Below are 20,621 nucleotides of genomic sequence, written 5' to 3'. Positions count from 1 at the left end.
GATTTTAAGTAAGAGAGAGTTATAATCTGATTTATGTTTTTAAAAGATAGCTCCAGCTACTTTCCGTAGAGGAGACTGTAGGAGGCCAGTGTGAAACTGGAAAACCAGTTTGGAAGCTAAGGTAATGCAATCCAAGTAAGAGCTGGTGGTAACTGGAACAAAGGTGAGGAAAAATGTGTTTTGGAGATAGTGTGGACAGGATTTAAACAAGGTGAAACAGGTGTGGATGAAGGAATCAAGGATAATTCTTGGTTATTGATTTTTAGCTTGAGCAAATTGGATGCCAATCATTGACATAGGGAATCCTAGGTCTAAGAGGGACCTAGGTCCTGTTTGGAACAGGTTACATTTGATATGCTTATTAGACATCCAAGTGTGTGCACTGGGTGTGCTAGTCTGAAGCTCCGGGGAGAGATCAGGGCTTTGCGGCTAATAGCTGGGATTTGATTAGATTACCCAGGGAGAGAACAAAGAGAAGGAAAGGGAGCTATTTACCAACTAGCCTAGAGGGGTTTCATTATTTGAATGCCAGGTACAAATGTGTCAGCATATGCTGGCTGACTATAAGCCCTTGAAACTTCCGCAAGAGCCTTGGGAGAGAAGCTCAGTTGCAGTGGATTGAGGAGAGATGTTAAGGGAATGACTAAGGAAATGGAAGCAGTAACTAGTGAGGGGTTTTTCAAGAAGTATTGCTGTTAAATGAATCAGAAATGAGGTAATAGTTTGAGGGTTGCCTGCAGGCAAAGGAAAGTGTTTTTTAAAGACAAGAGACAAGAACAGTGCTACTCAAACTCCTGGGCAGAGCAGCAAAAAGTCTGTTAACAGTAACTGGCACCTCGTTTCTCGAACTTAATTTGTTCCTGAAGGCTGTTTGAGAAGCGATGTGTTTGAAAACCGAATCATTTTTTCCCATTAGAAATTATGAAAATTGAATTAATCTGTTCCAGACCCCCAAATGATTCAGTTTTAACCTTTCTTATATACACTACATGTCTAATTTACTGTTTAATTTATAAATACTTCTTAAATTTATCAAACTACCCACTACTAGCTTTAAACGAATTTTTCATATATCACTGCCTCAGAAATGCTACCACCAGCTAACTGCTTTTCCTTGATCCAGTCAACAGCAGTTTTTCTACCTATTCAATTGCCTGTGGTTGTTGTTTCATGAGCATTTTCACACCCTTAGCAACATTAGCACTCTTGATGGCCTCTTTATGTTTTAATTGTGCTAATAGTATATTTTGTATATGGGCCTGGCAACAAAAGCATTCTCTCCTTTGTTTGTTGCCTGAGAGATGCTTTTTATCATACTGAGGTATCAGGAAAGGGTTGTCAGGTGGAAAACTCAAGGTTTTGGTCAACCAAGACATTTTTTTATGAAAAACTTGGTCAAGAACCGAATTGTTCAAGATGGGAGCTGTTTGAGAACCGAGGGTAACACAGAGTGAGATGAGTAGGAAATTGGAAGCTGTTACAGCAGTTTGGTATTCCTGAAGCATCGGAATGGGTGATCATTTCTAATACTCATCTTATTGTATTTTTATAAGGTATCAGTGGCAAGTTGAAATTTACAAAACAAAAAAACTTGTTCTTTCCTCCAAGGAGGCACAGTTTGAGAAGCACCAGGGTGTGTATGATAGCTGGCATGATCCAATCTCCAGAGAGAAATTGAAGATGCAGGAGAGAGGGGTGGCAGGAGCAAATATTGGGAGCAAAATCCTTAGGAGGCTGAGAACATTGGGATCTCATGCATCCGTGGAGAGATGGGTCCTGAATAGCAGCAGCAATATGTCATTCTTGTCTTAGGAGGGAAGCCAAATAACATTACAGGTACAGGGGACGTGGGAAGGGTTGGTCTGGAAAATGTGAGGGAGGCCCTTTCAGATGCTCCTGTACTACTGACTTCGACTGACAAGCAAACCCAAACTCTTCTAGGTATATTAAAATGTAAAGTGCTGAACGATGCTGTGTCTGTATCAGTAGTAAGGATTAAAGTTCTCCATGTGGCTGCTGTATGAATATCAGCACTATATGAATATCTTGGCTTGTCTACATGAAATAATGTAAAGTTGATCCAATAAACAAAAGAAAGAACAGGACCAAGTTTTTCCACGGTGGGTGAGTTTTCAGTAGGATAGTGGCTCAATTTTTTTCCTGGCAAAAGCCCCCTGAAGTTTGTGTTCTATAGTATATTAATAATAAAAGCATAATATGCTAATTAGACCAGATGTACTTCCGGACGAAGTTGGGGCTGCAAGGGAAGCCCGGGTCCCAGGTGCCAGAGGGAAGGAAGCCAGTGCTGGCAGCTGTGGGGGAAGGAAGACCTACTCTTGCACCAATTTTGTGCATCAGGCCTCTAGCAAGATCATACTCGAGCTCTGCAGGTTAGTTTTAAGTGGAAGCGAATTGATAAACAAATCTTATATGACCAGTCAGATAAGTATCATGACTTGAAATAATTGATCCTAGCAGTATGTTCCAGCTGGAATAAAATGTCATGTATTACAGTCAATTTCAGTTAATTCATCAAGACATTAATTTAATACCTTGGGATGAGATCAGAATGGCCTTTCTTGAAGAGACTAATCGCTGTAGACAAGGAGCAGTTGTGTGACATTCTACTGGAGCGTGGTTTTAGCTTTGAACTTATAACAACTTAAAAAGGCATGGAGGTGACAAATAAGGTCAGAGACTGTGTTGTTATGAGAACTCTGGTTTTGTGTGGTGACCAGGCAGTTTTAGAACTTTTCACATTTTCTAAGCTTCATTGGAATAGAGGTTCAGGATGGGTTTGTTTCTGAGTTTGGAGTAGCCTTTATTTTCTCCTTTATGCTTTCCTATATTTGTGAAATATTTTGCATAAGTATTTTTTACTTCTTTAATTGAATAAAAGTATTTTAAAGTGAAATAAGTCAGACAGAGAAAGACAAAAACTATATAATATCACTTACATGTATAATCTTTTAAAAAATAAAAATCATAGAAACAGAGTTTAGAATGGTGGTTTCCAGGGGCTGAGGGTGGAGGAGGGGGTTTGGTAGAGATGTTGGTCAAACAGTATAAACTTCCAGATGTAAGATGAATAAGTTCTGGGGATTTAATATACCACATGGTGATTATAGTTAATAATGCTGATTATATACTTGAAAGTAGCTAATAATGTTGATTATATACTTGAAAGTAGCTAAGAAAATAGACTTTAAAAGGGACTTTAAAAATATTAGAGTGGTCTGAATCAGAACTTCTGAGTTACACGCCCAGCTTTTAAATGAATCCAGCAGAGAGGAGAGTCTGCCACTTCAGAAAGAGGAACTGTATGATGATATGATTTTGTAATACCTCTAATTTACATTTTATGTTGCATTTTTTAAACAAGTTACAGGTTTTCTAAACCTGAAATGCATACATTCAGGCAATATGTATCTAGTTAAGTTGATGAATTTGCGTGAGCCCAGTGGTTTAGTTTATTCCAGGCACATTTCATTAGGACAAGAAATTAAGGTTTGTAAAAAAAAAATAATAATAATACAGGAGAAAAGAGATATCTATTGTTGGTTGGTTTGCGATAGTCTATGCATGAGAATATATATGTGAGGCTTACAAAAGAAATTTAATATTGTTCCAGGAAGTAAGCAGAGCTAAATTATGCAATATATATTAATACCTTCCCTTTTATGCATTTGGATAAAAAGTGTATTACATTGCTTATATTTTAGGTAGAATTTTGAGATCCAGATAAAGATTCCTGGGAAATTTCCTTTTGGGGATCTTACATGTACACATTTGTGTTCCTCCCGTTGGCAGCTTCTGAATCAAAGTCACTATTGTTAGAGCATTAATATGTTTAGCAAGAAATTATTCACTTACATATAAGTGATTTTAAGTTAAGAAGTCTCTTGGGCATATATATCATCACCGTTTTCCAGTAGAGATCCATAGAAAATCATTACATAAACATTTTACTATTTCGTCTTGAGATTTCCTTATTTGTAAACAAACACTTCTGTTCACAGGACAGAACAATTCCTGTCTTATTTGGATTTATTGAATATGAAAAGCTTTATTAGAACTGTAAGATCTGGCCAATGAAATATATGCTTTTTGGCAGCATTTAAACTTAACCAAGGAAAGAAAGCCAATATAATATTATTGGCAACTTTTTAGACTTTCCCAAGAGAATTTTTTTAAAATCCCGAATTGAAATATTAAGACCAGCTTTTTAAATCTTTCATTTGACTGCATCCAAACTTCGGCTGACTTGACTAGCCCTTTACATCCTCCTTACACTGAGGAATGGTAACGGGTTTTTGATCTTAGGTCTGGGTTAGGGCTCTTCTTTTCCCTTAAATTCTGACCTTCAGAGCAGAGATAAGGAATGTTAAAGGGATCCTGAACTCTCACTCCATTTGAGCAAAATATGATGACATATTTTTCAAGTGAGCTATGAGTGCTTTTATTTACTCAGGTGGGCAGATCAACCGAGAGCCCCATCGACTTCGTCGTCACAGACACAGTTTCCGGCGGTCAGAACAGTGACGAAGCCCAGATCACACAAAGCACCATATCCAGGTTTGCCTGCAGGATTGTCTGTGACAGGAATGAGCCTTATACAGCACGGATATTCGCAGCTGGATTCGATTCTTCCAAAAACATATTTCTTGGAGTAAGTACTATTCAGTACTTTGTTTCAAGAAAAGCACCCCAGCTGGTTTGGCTCAGTGGATAGAGCATCGGCCTGCGGACTGAAGGGTCCCAGGTTCGATTCCAGTCAAGGGCATGTACCTTGGTTGCGGGCACATCCCTAGTTGGGGGTGTGCAGGAGGCAGCTGATTGATGTTTCTCTTTCATCAATGTTTCTAACTCTCTATCCCTCTCCCTTCCTCTCTGTAAAAATCAATAAAATATATATTTAAAAAAAAAAAAGAAAAAGAAAAGCACCCACTCTCTGGCCATTGTTGCTCAGTGGTTGAGCATTGACCTGTGAACCAGGAGGTCATGGTTTGATTTCCAGTCAGGGCACATGCCCAGGTTGTGGGCTCGATCCCCTGTGTGGGGCCTGTAGGAGGCAGCGATCAATGATTCTCTGTCATCATTGATATCTCTCTCTCTCTCTCTCTCTCTCTCTCTCTCTCTCTCTCTCTCTCTCTCTCTTTCTCTCTTTCCCTTCCTCTTTCTCTTTCTCTCTCTGTCTTTTCCTTTCTCTCTGAAATCAATAAAAAAAGAAAAAGAAAAGCACCCATTATTATCATATATGACATATAATTGTGACCAAAAAATGTATTTTACGTGATGCCTCTACTTAAATTTTGAGATTTTAATTTTCAGATGGCCAGTTTGAAAAGCTGTTATTAAAAATCTGAAAATAATCACCATTACTTGTTTTATTTGCTATAATAATTACAATATGTATAGGAATTAATTTTTAAAGTATATCTCTTAACATTTTGCATAATCTTTTATGATAGTTTTAAGGGGGTTTATTTTATAGGGAAAATAAATGGTCAAATCTAGATAATTAGAGTTCAAAGGAAAATGTCAATTATTCATTCTTTCAGAAATTGAGTGTTTGCTGTATATTCGGTTATAGATGTGATATCACAGAGAACAAAACATTAAAATTTCTGCCTTCATAGGGTTCCATGTAAATTAAATCCAAAAGTTTTAGCGAATATCCAGTTTTCAGAGAGGAAGTGAAAGGGAGAGAGAAAGGTAGAAACATCAATGATGAGAGAGAATCATTGATTGGCTGCCTCCTACAGGCCCCATACTGGAGATTGAGCCTGCAACCTGGGCACCAGGCATATGGCCTGACTGGGAATCAAACCGTGACTTCCCGGTTCACAGGTTGATGCTCAACCACTGAGCTAAACTGGCCGGCCCATATAGTTCCTTTTTTGAATCAGGATATTTTTTGTAGGGAAAATAAAAACACTCAAAATGGCCTAAACCATAATAAAATTGTATTATCCCACATTACAGGAAATGCCGAGCAAGGCCAACTGCAGGGTTGCTTGGTTCAGCGGTTCTGTGACATCCAGGGAACCAGTGTCTTTCTGTCTTGCCCTCTCCCTCTGGGCACGTTAGCTTCTGGGCGAGGTCTTCCCATGGGTGAGAGATGCTGCTGCATTACCACACACCCCTGCCGCACGGCAGCTTCTGGCCGAAGAAGAGGCGGCAGAGGCAGTTTATCCCTTGTCTCTTGTCTCTTTTACCAGAAGTTTTTCCAGGCAGCCTTCCAGAAGACTCAGTCAGGTCCCACTGGCCAGGTCCGCCACATGCCCACCCCTAAACCAGCCGTTAGCAAGGGGCTGGAATCATCAGACCTGGCTTATTGTACTCAGGATTTTCCCCTAAGTCATGTGAGCAATATCCGCCTCAAGAGAGAGGAGCCAAATCCCTGCAGCACAGGTGTCCAGGTGTCTGTCCTGCCATTACAACAAGCTGCTGAGCCTTCCACCCACATCCTCTGCACTGATTCATATGAAAACACTAGGGGCCCGGTGCACGAAATTCGTGCACTGGGTGTGTGTGGGGGGGGGGGAGTGTCCCTCAGCCCAGCCTGCCCCCTCTCACATACTGGGAGCCCTCAGGCCTGGGCTGGGGGCAGAACCAGTGATGGGGGGAAATGAGGGTCCCCTGCTGGGCGGGAGAGCGGGTTGGGGGCGAGTCGCCCTGCCGGCCCCGCGTGATCGGGACCGGGCGACCACCGGCAGTCACGCCCCCAACCTGCTCTCGCGGGTTGGCGGTGTGAGTGCGGGCGGACGCTGCAGACACCCCACCGGCCCCGCGTGATCGGGTCCCGGGCGACTGCCGCAGCCGCCCCGCCGGCTCGCGTCCGGGTTTGCCAGCCGGATCGGGTCCCGGGCGACTGCTGGCACTCACGCCCCCTACCCACTCTCGCGGGTTGGCGGCGTGAGTGCGGGCGGACAACGCAGCCGCCTCGCCGGCCCGCGTCCGGGTCTACCGGCAGGATCAGGTCTCGGCCGACTGCTGGCACTCACACCCCCAACCCGCTCTCTGATGGCGCTGTACCATCCCGCCTGCAATATGCAAATTAGCCGCCATCTTTTTTGGCGGTTAACTGCCATCTTAGTTGGCAGTTAATTTGCATATCTCACTGATTAGCCAATGAAAAAGTTATCGGTCGTACGCCAATTACCATTTTTCTCTTTTATTAGTATAGGATAGTGGCCGCATATTGTTGGCTTCACATTTGTTGAAATTTTGTATGTTTAATAGAAATGTTTTCCCCTCCTCTGTGCATTTCCCTGATAATGAGTTCATACAACGCATCTTTAGATGATGAGATGAAAGCACTGCACAAATAAACAGAAGATTCTGGAATCACCTGGAGGGAGGAGGGTGGGTTGTGAAAAAGAATCTGTGAGGGAGAGGCCCAGGCTTCAGGTTGTTTGTTTTTAAGCTCCTGAGATAAATATAATGTGTCTCTGGAGAGAAATTATTCATCCATTTTACCACTTCTTCCGTATTGTTGGGCTAACTGGATATTTTATTCTGATTCGCTTTAAATTGAAAATTCACCACTTCCATCCCCTCCGCACCTACCCAATATTTTAAAGAGATTCTGGAATCCCTTCATTCAGCATGCTTTCTCTATTCTCCAGGAAAAGGCAGCAAAATGGAAAAACCCCGATGGCCACATGGACGGGCTCACTACAAACGGGGTCCTGGTGATGCACCCCAGAGGGGGCTTCACTGAGGAGTCCCAGCCCGGGGTCTGGCGCGAGATCTCCGTCTGCGGAGATGTGTACACCTTGCGAGAAACCAGGTCCGCCCAGCAGAGGGGAAAGCTGGTGAGTAGACTTCACTATGAAAAAATGCAACCGGCTACAGAAACCTAACTCGAGGACTGTCGTTTTCCTCCCCGAAATTCAGCTTTGTACAGGTACACGTGCTGGGTACCACTGGCCCAGGAGGCTGAGAATTCTGCAGCCCCGTCCAACCTGAAAAGCATAATCATTTATTATATTCTTCACCACAAAATTCCACTAAATTCACTAAGAATAAACTTATTTTTAGTGTAAAACTTTACTAACTTGGAAAAAAAAAACTTAAATAGTCTAAGACTAATTAGTGAAAATTTTGATTTACAGAATTATTTACTAGACCTTCTGGAACTAAAAGATAATTAGCTTTTTTTGAGTTTGTAACAAGAAATTAATACATAATTCCCTATATAACTCACCAGAATCGTAGTTATAGCTTTTTATTTGAAATAAGTCATATGTGCATTGACTTGGCATGCTAATATTTTCCAAGAACTATTATTACTTACCCCAAATGCCCTAAAGCAGTTGGTTCTTTAATCCTTTCTTCTATGGAGAATGATTGTAATACCTTGAAGGAGAAGCTTTGGGTTTCTGATCTTGCCGCAGCTATGAGGCACAGCGTATAAGGTTTTTTACATTGAATTTATTCGGGTGACATTGGTTTCAAGTGTAAAACTTAATAAAACATCACACTGCATCGTGTGCTGATCACCCAAAGTCAAGTCTCTTTCTGTCCCCATTTATCCCCCCTTTGCCCATTTCCACCTCCCCCACCCACCTTCCCCTCTAGCCAGCCCCACACTGTTGTCCATGTCTATGTGTCATATATATACATATAAAGAGTTGGCATTTAAGGAGTTGTTCTTCCTGTTTTCTCCACTGTCTGATCACACACTCAGTGGGAGGAGGTCCAAACATATATATATATATATGTTTTGCTTAATCCCTTCACCTGTTATCACCCAGCGCCCCAAACCCTCTTTTCTCTGACAGATGTCAGTCTGCTCTGTGTATCAGTGCTTCTGTTTCTGTTTTGTTTGTTAAGTATTTTGTTGACTGGAGTCCACATATGAGATCGTATGGCATTTGTCTCTCTCTGAATGCCTTGCTTCACTTAGCATAATAATGTCCAGGTCCATCCCTGCTGTTGCAAAAGGTAAGAATTTCTTCTTCTTCTTCCTCTTCCCCTCCCCCTCCCCCTCCCCCTCCCCCTCCCCCTCCCTCCTCCTCCCTCCTCCTCCCTCCTCCTCCCTCCCTTCCTTCCTCCCTCCCTTCCTTCCTTCCTTCCTTCCTTCCTTCCTTCCTTCCTTCCTTCCTTCCTTCCTTCCTTCCTTCCTTCCTTCCTTCCTTTCTTGCCTGGTAGTATTCCATTGTGTAAATGTATCACAGCTTTCTCATCCAATCATCTAAAGGTTCTCAATAAATATTTCACTTCAGTACTTTCAATTAATTGTTAGTTAGAAGCTAGAACAAGAGAGAATAAATGCTTTCTTCAAAATTCCCATAGAAAAAACATAGGGAAATAGAGGAATGATCCAGCATTTTTCAGAGAGAAAGATGATAACCAAATATTTTTAAACTGGGAAACGAAGATTGGGGGGGGCAAGGGGGGGCGAGGGGGAGGGTGTTTTACTAACCTGGCTTTTCTCTCCTTGCTATTTATTATTAGGGAATTTTTTAAGTTTCTATTTTTATACCATCACTCAGCTACAGGTACAACTGCTTTGATGGTAAAGCCCAGTCTTGGAACATCATGGCTGAGTAAATATGAGAAGTGTTTTTTAAGAGAGGCCAAGCAAATTTAATAAACTTTGTCTAAACGCCTTTAAAGAGATTATAAATAGGGAAGAAAATGTGACAGCAGTTTTTCCAAATAACTTTTTGTCTCTGATCACCAGATAGTGTTACACAACACTGACCTGCGTTGGCCATCCTAGTTATTACTCATTCTAACAGCAACAGTGAGAAGTCAATGAAAGATTGCTGGGTGCAGGCACTGCATTAACATTTCAGAGACATCATTAGCTCCTAATTTAATCTTCACAGCAGCCTTGTCAGGGAAGTGGAATTGTCCCCCTTTTATGGGTGAGGAAGGTGTGGAGTTGAGAGGTCACTGTATTTTTCCGTGTATAAGATACTTTTTCTAAAATTGTTAGACTGAAAATCGAGGGGCGTCTTATACACAGAAGTCAGACAAGGAGGGAGCCTTGCAGGTGCATAGCTGCCTATACCTTGTCAAACAGGCTTCCTCCAATCATGAGCCTTATTGTTAGTGACGTCAGCTGGTGCTGTAATTGGAGGTGGCGGTGAAGGTGGAGAGTGTGCAGATGCAACAGAGACTGGAGCATTCTGAGCCCATAAAGATGTCAAAAAAGAAAAAAAAAAGATAAATACCTGTAAGTGATTGTCTTACTCTGCAAAATTCAAACTGAATGTAATCAGCTATGCAAAAGAGCATGGAAATAGAGCTGCAGAGAGACAATTTGGACCTCCTCCCACTGAGTGTGTGATCAGACAGTGGAGAAAACAGGAAGAACAACTCCTTAAATGCCAAAAAAGAAGAGGGCGTTAAGAGGAAAACCAGCAAAATGTTTAAAATATTGATTTCTTAATTTGGGGTTGGAAAAGTGGGGGGCGTCTTATGCATGGAAAAATACAGTAAATATTGCCCAATGTCACAGAGTTAGAAGGTGGCAGTAGATTGGATGGAAACTTGGTTCCCCCTGTTTGAGAGTCTGGACTCCTGGCCATCACTTGGTACCATCTTGTGAGGAGTCACATCTGGCTCTCATCTGAGATGGTCACACCAGAGCATTTGCCTCCTGGGCAAATGTAAAGCATTCGTAGCAATCCACAAAAGGGCTTGTTTATCCCACAGGGCATACCCGGGATGCGTGTCTTGCCCACTCTGGAAATTGTGTAGTGACCCAGCTTACATGCTGTAGTGTGCCAGAGACAACTCCAAAGTATGTTAATATAGACTAATGTTAGTTTTCCCTGGAAGTGACCCTGAGACCTACGTAAAGCTGTGCTGTACTGGCTGGTAGTATATCACTGACCCAGCCAACAGTAAAGGTTTCCAGTTTCTGCCAGTCTGGTCTTGGACTTTTGGGTGACACTGTGGGGATGAAGGGACATCCTCTGCGATCCCCACTTGAGAACTTAGAGAGCAGTTTGTCTCTCTCCAAGAAGAAAGCCTGCTGATCCTTTGCACTTCCATTCCAGTGTGTGACACTCTGCTCCCATGCGTGTTACCAGTAGCAGTTGATAGAAATTGTGTGTCTTGAAATAGCATTTGTAATTTAATATGGAAATATTGAACTAATTCTGGTCAGCTAAAAGTCCAGAATATTTGTTATGACAGCAGGCCTTGCCTCCTGGTGGAGGGTTTTGTATTAACATCATACTCAGTGTTTAATGTGAATCAATTTACTAGCATGTTTTTAACAAGTCACCACAGTTGCTCATTATTACAGCACATGATGAGCCCTTGGTACTTTAATTAAGTGTGGGGGAAATATTTTTTCAGGAGCTGAAACCCCTGAGTAAATAAATAGGCGAATGAACTGTGAATTGTGTCTTACTCATTTACCTAGTTAATGATAACATGGTAAAATTTATAATACTGCTATAGTAGACTCAAGTATTGATTACACTATATTGGCTTTCTGTAAAATTAGGTAAATTCAGTTAAGTTGATTTGCTTACCTAATTCTAGGTGAAATTATAAAAATAACCATATTGTTGCCCAGCCACAGTGGCTGAGTCAGTTGAGCTTTATCCTGTGCACTGAAAGGTTGCAGGTTCAATTCCCAGTCAGGGCATATATCTGGGTTGTGCGTTCAACCCCTGGTGAGGGCATGAATGGAAGGCAGCTGATCCATGTTCTCTCTCACATGTATATCTCTCTCTTTCTCTTTCCCTTCCTCTATCTAAGCACCTCCTCCGTCCTCATGGATGCAAGGATTAAAAATAACAAATAACCATAGTGTTACTACACATAGGCTGTACCAAGTGCTCTGTGTTAATTCGCTCTCAGACATCACTCAAAGCAGCCCTAGGAGGTCAGTATTGTTACTATTTACAGACGAGGAAACCAGGCTTTAAAAGGTTGTCACTTGCTACAGGTGGAGGATAGGGCTTTCAATTCTGTTTTCTAAGTTTAGCCATCTGATATTTCAGGGCCTGTAGGTTTTAACTATCTCTCACTTCCACAACCCTGTTTATTCCTTGTGCCTTCTCCTTATCCCCCTTTTGTAGAATCCTATATAATAAAAAGCTAATATGCAAATTGTCCCCTTGGGAGTTCAACCAACTAGGAGTTTGATCACTTACTATGATATGCGCTGACCACCAAGGGGCAGCATGGAACAAAGGAAGACCCCACTGGCAACTGGGGGAAGGAAGGCCCCAATCAGCCCTGATTGCTGGCCAGGCTTAGGGACCCTACCCGTGCACGAATTTCGTGCACTGGGTCTCTAGTTTAAAAAATAAAATCCAAACCCTTGCCTCTGCACAGTGGTATCTTCCCCATTCTACCCCCCACACTGTATTCTAGAGAAAAGCTACACATTTTGTTCATAGATAGAGGTAGCACATAAGAGAGTACAGATAGGAAGAAAACAGGCCACTGTGTGGGCAGCCACTATGGTTCCGAAGGCAGGCCACAGGCTGCATTCTGAATCAGCGACCTCCCAGCAAGACCTGAATGATGAGTGGAAGTTCCCCAAGCGAGGGATAGACATGGGGTGGGGTGTGATGGAGAGTGCTGCTCAGCACTGGTGCGCATGCCTGAGGGCAATCCAGCTCAATGCATCCATAGACTTGAACTGCGTGCACTCATCACAGGCAGCCCTGTTTTACTGCGAGCTGCAGCAGCTGAAGTCGAGTGGCCATATTGTGAAGGTTAGAAGTTTGGGCTTCATCCTGATGGCAATGGAGAGCCAGCACAGTCCTTTAAGCCAGAGAATGACAGAATTTCTGATCTTCCCCATCCTCTCTTCTCCTTACATGGTTCGTTTCCTGCACCCCAGCCTTAGTGGGGGGTACCCTGGCTCTGTCCTTGGCCTCCTGCTCTCCCACGGACCCCGGTGGGTAGTCTCGTCCACTCCAGGGCTTCACCTAGATGATGATAAATCCCAGATGTGCTTCTCAGCCACACCGGCCTTCTGTGCATTGCATTATAGACACTTTGCACAACCCAAACTACACACCCAAAACTGACCTTGCTATCTTTCCCCCCAAATCTGCCATTTCTTCTAGATCAGTGGTTCTCAACCTTCCTAATGCCGCGACCCTTTAATACAGTTCCTCATGTTGTGGTGACCCCCAACCATAAAATTATTTTCATTGCTACTTCATAACTGTAATTTTGCTACTGTTATGAATCATAATGTAAATATCTGATATGCGGGATGTATTTTCATTGTTACAAATGGAACATAAAGCATACTGATTAATCACAAAAACAATATGTAATTATATGTGTTTTCCGATGGTCTTAGGCCACCCCTGTGAAAGGGTCGTTCAACCCCCAAAGGGGTCGCGACCCCACAGGTTGAGAACCGCTGCTCTAGATCATCTGTCCCCGGAAAGCCCCATTCTCTATAGACAGTGAAGCCAGATACGTAGAAGCCTTTCTTAGTGAATCGGAGCTGAGGGTTGTGAGTCCAGTTCTTCCACATTTAACATCTGTGCCACCGATACTCTCTTTGCTGAGCTGCGCCCACGCTCTTTGCCTGGAGAGAGAGCTCCCACTGTTTCCACTTCCAGTTACACCCATCAGTCCGGCCTCCACTTCTGGAAGGGACCTTTTGGAAAGGCAAATCGTTGTTTTATAACTTCCTAAAACTGCCCAGGGACACCCTTTGGGCACTGAGGCCAACAGACCTCTCCACCCTGGAACTCCTGTTCTGCCCCCCCAACGCCCTGTGCCCCATCCAGCCATGTTCAACTGCCTGTTGAACCTTGTTGAACCCCTTGTTCCGCAATGCACATGGTATTTGGCCTTCTGCCTTCTCCTGGTGTGCCTCCTCTCCCACCTGCTGACTCCTAACTACATCTTTTTCAAATCTCTGTTCAAGGAAAACCCTTTAAAAACCATTTCTGACTTTGCCATCATCAGAGTAACTGGAGCAAACATTTACACAGTGCTCACTGCATGCCAGACATTGTTCTAAGCACTGTACTTGCAATGACTTTTTAACCCTCACAATCCCCTCATCTGCATTCTACAGAAGAGGAAACTGACACACTGGGACTCAAGGTCGCAGAGCTAGAAAGTGACAGAGCCTAGATTCAGAGCCCCACAGAGTCCCCATTGGGACTGCTGTGATGTGGCCTCACGTAGCACTTGCAACACCTTACTGACCTTTAGCTGGAGCCTGTGTGGCTCCCAATACTAAGGAACAAGGCTCTTCCGGGTGGGGGTGAGGTTGTATTGGTTTTGCACCCCGGGCCTTAGAGCACATGCCCCGGCTGAGGCAGCGGTCAGATTCCTGCTGACCCAACTGTGCTTGTCAGCTGTCAGTGTTGTGAGCACCTCGGTGCTTAGCCCAGCCCCCAGCCATCCTCCCAAAGTGAAGGCTCCCACTGACCACTTGTGCTCCGGGCCTCAGGAGTGCAGAGTAAAAGGTGGGTTGTTGGAAGCCAGGAGTCACCCGAGCCGCGTGGACACCGCAGTCATGATGGCAGGGCCCCTCAGGGTCTCTGATTGGCTGAGGCGAAATACGTGTGGTCATCCCTGGATGGACCGGGTGGACATCTCCAGCCCCTGATGAGATCAGAGGGTCACTGTGCTGTTGACTTATGGAGGAAAAGTAAAAATCTAAGGAGATTTGTGCTCACTGAAATTACCGCCACAGTAACTGGACACCTCCAGCTGCGCAGGTTGTGGCTAGGGCTTTGCGACCAGCATGTGTAGTGTGTCCAGTGTTCAAGAGAGGAAACTGAGGCTCAGGGAGAGTAAGTTACTCCCCGGTCCTGTCTTTAGCGCGATAAGCTGACTCCCCGTGCTTACCTCAAAGATGGCGTGTTTATTTTGAAACGAGAGAATGTCGGCGATTTGCCGGATTGTGTTTTTTAAAGGCCTGTCTGTCCACTTGCTCTAGGTGGAAAGTGAGACCAACGTGCTGCAGGACGGCTCCCTCATCGACCTGTGCGGGGCCACCCTGCTCTGGCGGACCGCCGACGGCCTCTTCCACGCGCCCACCCAGAAGCACATCGAGGCCCTGCGGCAGGAGATCAACGCGGCGCGGCCGCAGTGCCCCGTGGGGCTCAACACCCTGGCCTTCCCCAGCATCAGCCGGAAGGAGGTGGTGGAGGAGAAGCAGCCCTGGGCCTACCTCAGCTGCGGCCACGTGCACGGCTACCACAACTGGGGCCACCGCAGCGACACGGAGGCCAACGAGCGGGAGTGCCCCATGTGCAGGACTGTGGGCCCCTACGTGCCTCTGTGGCTCGGCTGTGAGGCCGGATTTTACGTGGACGCGGGACCACCGACACACGCCTTCACCCCGTGCGGACACGTGTGCTCGGAGAAGTCTGCCAAGTACTGGGCTCAGATCCCGCTGCCGCACGGCACCCACGCGTTCCACGCCGCCTGCCCCTTCTGCGCCACGCAGCTGGCCGGGGAGCAGAACTGCATCAAATTAATTTTCCAGGGTCCAGTCGACTGATGCCCTTGGCAGCCATCTACGACTTAATATTAACAAGTTACTGTGAAGATTTTTGCCACTAACTCTCGATTTTACCTTTTTATAGTGTTGTTTTGTTAAGGGAGGGGCCCGAGGCTGGGAGGAGGGGGAGGTAGTGAGGAGCCGCGCCAGGAGTTGGAGGCCAGTGGTGTGTGGCGTGCACCAAACAGCGGCATCGTCCTTGACATCGGCCTGGTGAACCACATGATCTCTGTAATGATTGGACCGAAGCGCCATGCTTTTATTTCAACCTTGGGTTTTTAAACAAGTCTTTTTTTCCCTTTGTAGCCTTGGATAAAACTTTAAATCATATTTTACAAATGAAGAAATGTATTCAAAAGTTGTTGGCTCGTAATATGCCGCGTTCCGTGCTGCAGGGTGTAGGTGTCCTAGAAGACGTACGATGTCTGGAAATACTTGATACAACAGGCTAGACTCGGACCAGATCCCAAGGGTGGCTCTGTAAAATGTCATCGATGGTCAGGAGACCTTAGGCACAGGTGGTGGTTTTGAAATCTGGGGCTTTTTTCTGATTTTTCTTACTTTTGGGGGAGAGAATGTTCATATGTTGTCCTGTTTTCTTTTTAACTTTGGTGGAATTTATTTTATACACACATTCACCAAATACCTTGGCATTTCAAACAAAGAACTTTCCGTAACTTTTTGCCTTTTGTTATTTCTAGTATAGTTTGCCCCCAATACTCATCATCCATGGCCAGAACTGTTCAGTTTATTAAAATGTGGCAACTTTAAAAATCCATTCACTGAGGGTAATTATTGCAGCAGTAAACATGGCCTAGGTACTATAATACCAAGTTTATTTGCTTACCGAATTGTTTTAAGATTTAAGAGCGATTAAAAGTGAGATTTTACTTTTTAAAACCACTCATTGAGGTTTCATAAGTTTTTTTTTTTTTTCTTCCTAAAGAAAGCCAAAATTCTGTGAGCCTAAGAGCAACACGTCACAATGACACGGGCGTTTTTATCTCCTCCCTCTCCGCCATCTGTCACCTTCCCTCGCAGCTTACAGAGCCCTGGAAGTTTTGAAAATGTTTGCAAATCAAGCTACATTTAAATGTGATCATTAGATATACACAACACCAAGTGGTACATCTGCAGAGATAATTTGAAATTCCTGATTTCAAGAGAGCAAATGAGTGTTTACTGAGGAATAATTAAATCAAAATTTCAGATGAGCCCCTCCAACCCTCTCTGGTTTTTCCCTCTCACTTGGAATAATAATCCGTGGGTGCCCATTCTGTGTGGTACCAGGAGCATCACTGCTCCCAAAATGGAAATCCTACAGGACAGAGCTGGCTGAGATGGTGGGTCCCTACCACATGGGACAAGTATTTATTTAAGCTAACATCCTCTTAAATTGACCACTGCACATCCGTACTACATTTTTTAACCTTTGTAAAGATAGATCTAATTTATATGGTTCTAATATACTATATCTGTACTTGAATTGGTTTTTTCTTGTTTTGCCTACTGGCAAATATTTTGCCTATTTTCAATTGTTCTGACCCATTTTTGAATGTCCTTTTCCTTAAAGTGGTAAGCTATATTACTCCTGATTGCTGCTGCTTAATTTGACTTAGTATATAAGAAGTTCAGCCTCTGTTATAAAATAGCTTTACTTTCCAGTGGAGACTATTGTGGAGGATGAGATGTGGTTTTATTTGTTTGGGGTTTTTTTGGTAGGTTTTAAGTGATGTGAGAATCCAACCACAGTCCTCTTACTGATCGCTTCCCCTGTTCTATGCAGCGTGCTCTACCTGCAGACAGAAAAGAAAGCAATGGAGTTGCCTAACTAATACATCAAATGCCTCTTAATTTAGCCAGAGTCTCCAGTGATTAGCTTTCACTGATAGAGTGTGTCCTTTCCATCTGTGATTCTTTGGGCTTCACAAAATGGTAAAGGAGGCACACACTCCTTTTTCTTACTATAGTGCTAGAAGGTGGTTTGAGGACTCTTGATACCCTAAAAGTATCATGTAAGGTAAATGGTCTAGCATCCAGAAAGGCTGGATTTTACCTCTCAAAAAAAAACCTTTTTTTCCAGAAAGTTGTGCTCTGATATAATTTTCCATTTTCAAGAACTATATAGGAGTCTGGTAGTTCTGCATACAACATGTGCCTCAAAACAAAATTACCTTCCAACCTGAAAAGTTTGATTTTTAGCAAACTCAGATAGCTAAATTGAAGTTGAAATTTGGGGAATAAATTTCAAACTCTTGGAAGGCGCTAGCTACATCTTGTCCTTGCAGCTCCACGTGAGGTCCCTCCCACCTGCCTAAGACACCACAGTGCAGGGGCAAGTCTTCGAAAAGGAAATGATATTCATCTTGGCCACGTTTAGTCAGATCCTCTTATGATCTTGGCTAATGAGATTTGTTTCTCGGAGTTGAGAGTGTCAGTTTGTAGGAATAAAGAACTCTAATCACCCAAGTAGAGTAATCTAGTTCAGAAAAGGTCACTCTCAGAGGTCACTTCTGTTTTTATGTTTTGCTTGCCACCACATTGAAGGGTGAGTCTCACTCCCCTATGTGCGTTCATAGGAAGTTACTGACCAATTATCCCCATCTCGGCCTGACCGAAATGCCTCTTGTGAATAGATTTCCAGAAGTTTGGCCCCAGTGATGTATTCCCATTGGTGTTTTTTTTTTTCAGTTGTTTACTACCAAAAAAAAAAAAAAGATTCAGAGTGAATGGGGTTACAACACAATATTTTTCTAGTCCTGAATTTTTTTATTAATAATCGGTGCTGCCGGGTCATGCATGCTGCAACTCTTAACATTTTCCTTATTTGGTTATGCTTTTTGCAAAAAGGGCTACAGTTCACACTGCAGAGTATTAAGCTTTCTGGGTTTTTCCCACTGTGGCCCCAAAGAATTAAAATCTTTTAATATAAATAGAGCATATTTATCATTCCTCGATAGTTAATTATAGAGTTTGGTACCTTTGTGCCTCAGGGAAGCCACGTGATATAACTGGTTATAGAATTTCAGGGTTAGGGTTTAGAGAAAGGAGAAAGCCATTGGAAAAACGATGGGCTCCATTAAGGAGACTAATGAATCTGGATGCAGAAATATGCCGGGAACTGGCATACACATGATTGTAGTAGAATTTATTTCCAGTATCATTAGGGGAATAGTTTTTAAGTTATTCCATATACTGTATCAGGAGAGTTGAGGAGAGTGCTTCATAAAGCTTCAACGCTTTATTTTTGCTTACATAGAAAAACTCCAACTCCTGTGATGTGGGAGCTCAGTATTGTTGTTGGGGCACTTTTGAGAGTGTAAGGGAAACGTTTCCCCTGTCTTGATTTAAGTGTGACACAGGTCACAGAATTGTCACCTGCCGTTCTATGATTTTGATCGACTTCTTTTGTTTTTAAAAGCCATTCTGTGCCCTGGACTTGCATGAAAGGGTTATGATCACACCATTGTTAATGCTGGCTAACACCCAGCTATATTCGAGTGATCCTGCCTTGTGACAGTGGAATTTCTGATAGACAAACCACGGAACTTTGATTTTAAGCCGGGTCCAGCTCCGTTCCCTTGCCGGTCAACCTTACATCCCCACAGTCCAGCCTCCATGGGCTGAAGGTATGAAGGTCCGTCATTGGTGCTGGAAATGGAGCCACCCTGTGATCGCTTCTTTATGACCCCGTCTAAGGCCAATGAGAAAACTTTAGGATCTTTTGAAAAGAGTGTAAGAATGATTGAAGCAGTACAACAAGACTGTACTGTATTTCTTTTTTATAAAACTTATATCCTCTCAAGTAAATTTTAGCCCTCATGAACAATCCCTAGAGGAAGATAGGGAAAAGCAAATATTTTTCCAGTTCTATTTCACTTTCTAAACAAAATAAACTCAATGAAAGGGAAGCTGAGGTTTTTGTTTTGTTTTGTTTTTTAGTGGAGATGACAGATTGCTTCCCTGTATTAAATAGTCTAGTTAAGGGGTGGTCATATTTACCATGTATAGTGTTATGAGCAGTTAAATTTTATGGCTATATTTGTAAAACTGTTCTTTTATATTTCATGTCAAATTGAAAAATTTATTTCTTCACTGTTGTACCTGTGGAAATACAAGCCATTTTACAGGAAAAACCTTCAAAAACTATTAAACGGATCTCAGTATGTTTCTGAGTGGTTGTCTTCAGACTCTGTGGCCATCCTGGGTTCATCAGGACATTCACTAGGAAGCTAATACAAAAGCAGACTTGATTCTTGTATTTAAGCTTATTATTGATTTATATTCCACACAGTGCGGATATATTAAAATCTAGATACTCAAAACCCCCTTAATTTTCTTATGGAAAAAAAACTTCATCGGTGCTTATATTACTATTTCTTGTGACATTACATCTCTGTCAAATAACTCTAACTTCTAAGAGATCTTAACCTGGCTTGTAGGATTAATGGATTTTCTTTCTGACCATTAAAGTTATATTGCTACTTTTGTGAAAATCTTCATTCACGTTTAATGACATAAGGATTATGTGTAAGCCTTTAGGCCTTAAACTGATGTCTTCCATAAGAAAATATATGTATTTATGGTAATTTTTTCCATCACGTTGATACTGAAAGAATCTTAGTATTGTTGAGACGGATTTTTCACTTCTACCAAAAGAAAATGCACGTTTATGTGGGCTATTGTTTCATGTCATGCCATGAATTGTAAGATGTGTTATTATGGATGAAGATAGTTATAATTGTAAGAAGATGCATCCCATTCACAAGGGTACAGTATTCATGGAGAAAGAGCAGTGTTCTACAAATGGAGTTGGGACAACTAAATATCCACATGCAAAAGCATGAAGTTGGACACCCACCTTACACAGTATACAAAAATTAACTCACACTGATCAAAGGGCAAACACTGCAGAATTCTTAGAAGAAAACAGAGTAAATCTTTGTGACCTTGGGTTAGTCGATTTCTTAAATACAACAACAAAACCTACAACCAATGAAAAAAAAAGATAAACTTGAGTTCATCAAAATTGAAATGTTTTGTGTATCAAGGGACACAAAGTAAAAAAGACATCCACAAAATGGGAGAAGATATTTGTAAATCATATGCCTGATAAGGGAGTTGTATCCAAAATATGTGAAGAATTCAT

At 42.8% G+C, this 20,621-nt stretch overlaps 1 protein-coding gene across 3 annotated transcripts in view; it reads left to right on the top strand.

Annotated features, from left to right (window-relative positions):
- PELI2 (pellino E3 ubiquitin protein ligase family member 2) overlaps positions 1-19,968 on the top strand; it is a 183,843-nt gene extending 163,875 nt beyond the window's left edge. For all 3 annotated transcript variants that reach the window (XM_059695258.1, XM_059695251.1, XM_059695263.1), the window contains 3 exons: positions 4,472-4,669; positions 7,632-7,820; positions 14,906-19,968. In XM_059695258.1, coding sequence (XP_059551241.1) covers positions 4,472-4,669; positions 7,632-7,820; positions 14,906-15,472 — 954 coding nt within the window. In that variant the 3' untranslated portion in view covers positions 15,473-19,968. The remainder of the gene's footprint in view (positions 1-4,471; positions 4,670-7,631; positions 7,821-14,905) is intronic.
- Positions 19,969-20,621: the final 653 nt, after the last annotated feature.

This window comes from Myotis daubentonii, chromosome 1 (assembly GCF_963259705.1).
Source record: "Myotis daubentonii chromosome 1, mMyoDau2.1, whole genome shotgun sequence".
In the NCBI taxonomy this organism is placed as follows: Eukaryota; Metazoa; Chordata; class Mammalia; order Chiroptera; family Vespertilionidae; genus Myotis; species Myotis daubentonii.
The sequence above is the reverse complement of the archived record's forward strand: the minus strand, read 5'-3'. Positions and strand labels throughout refer to the sequence as shown.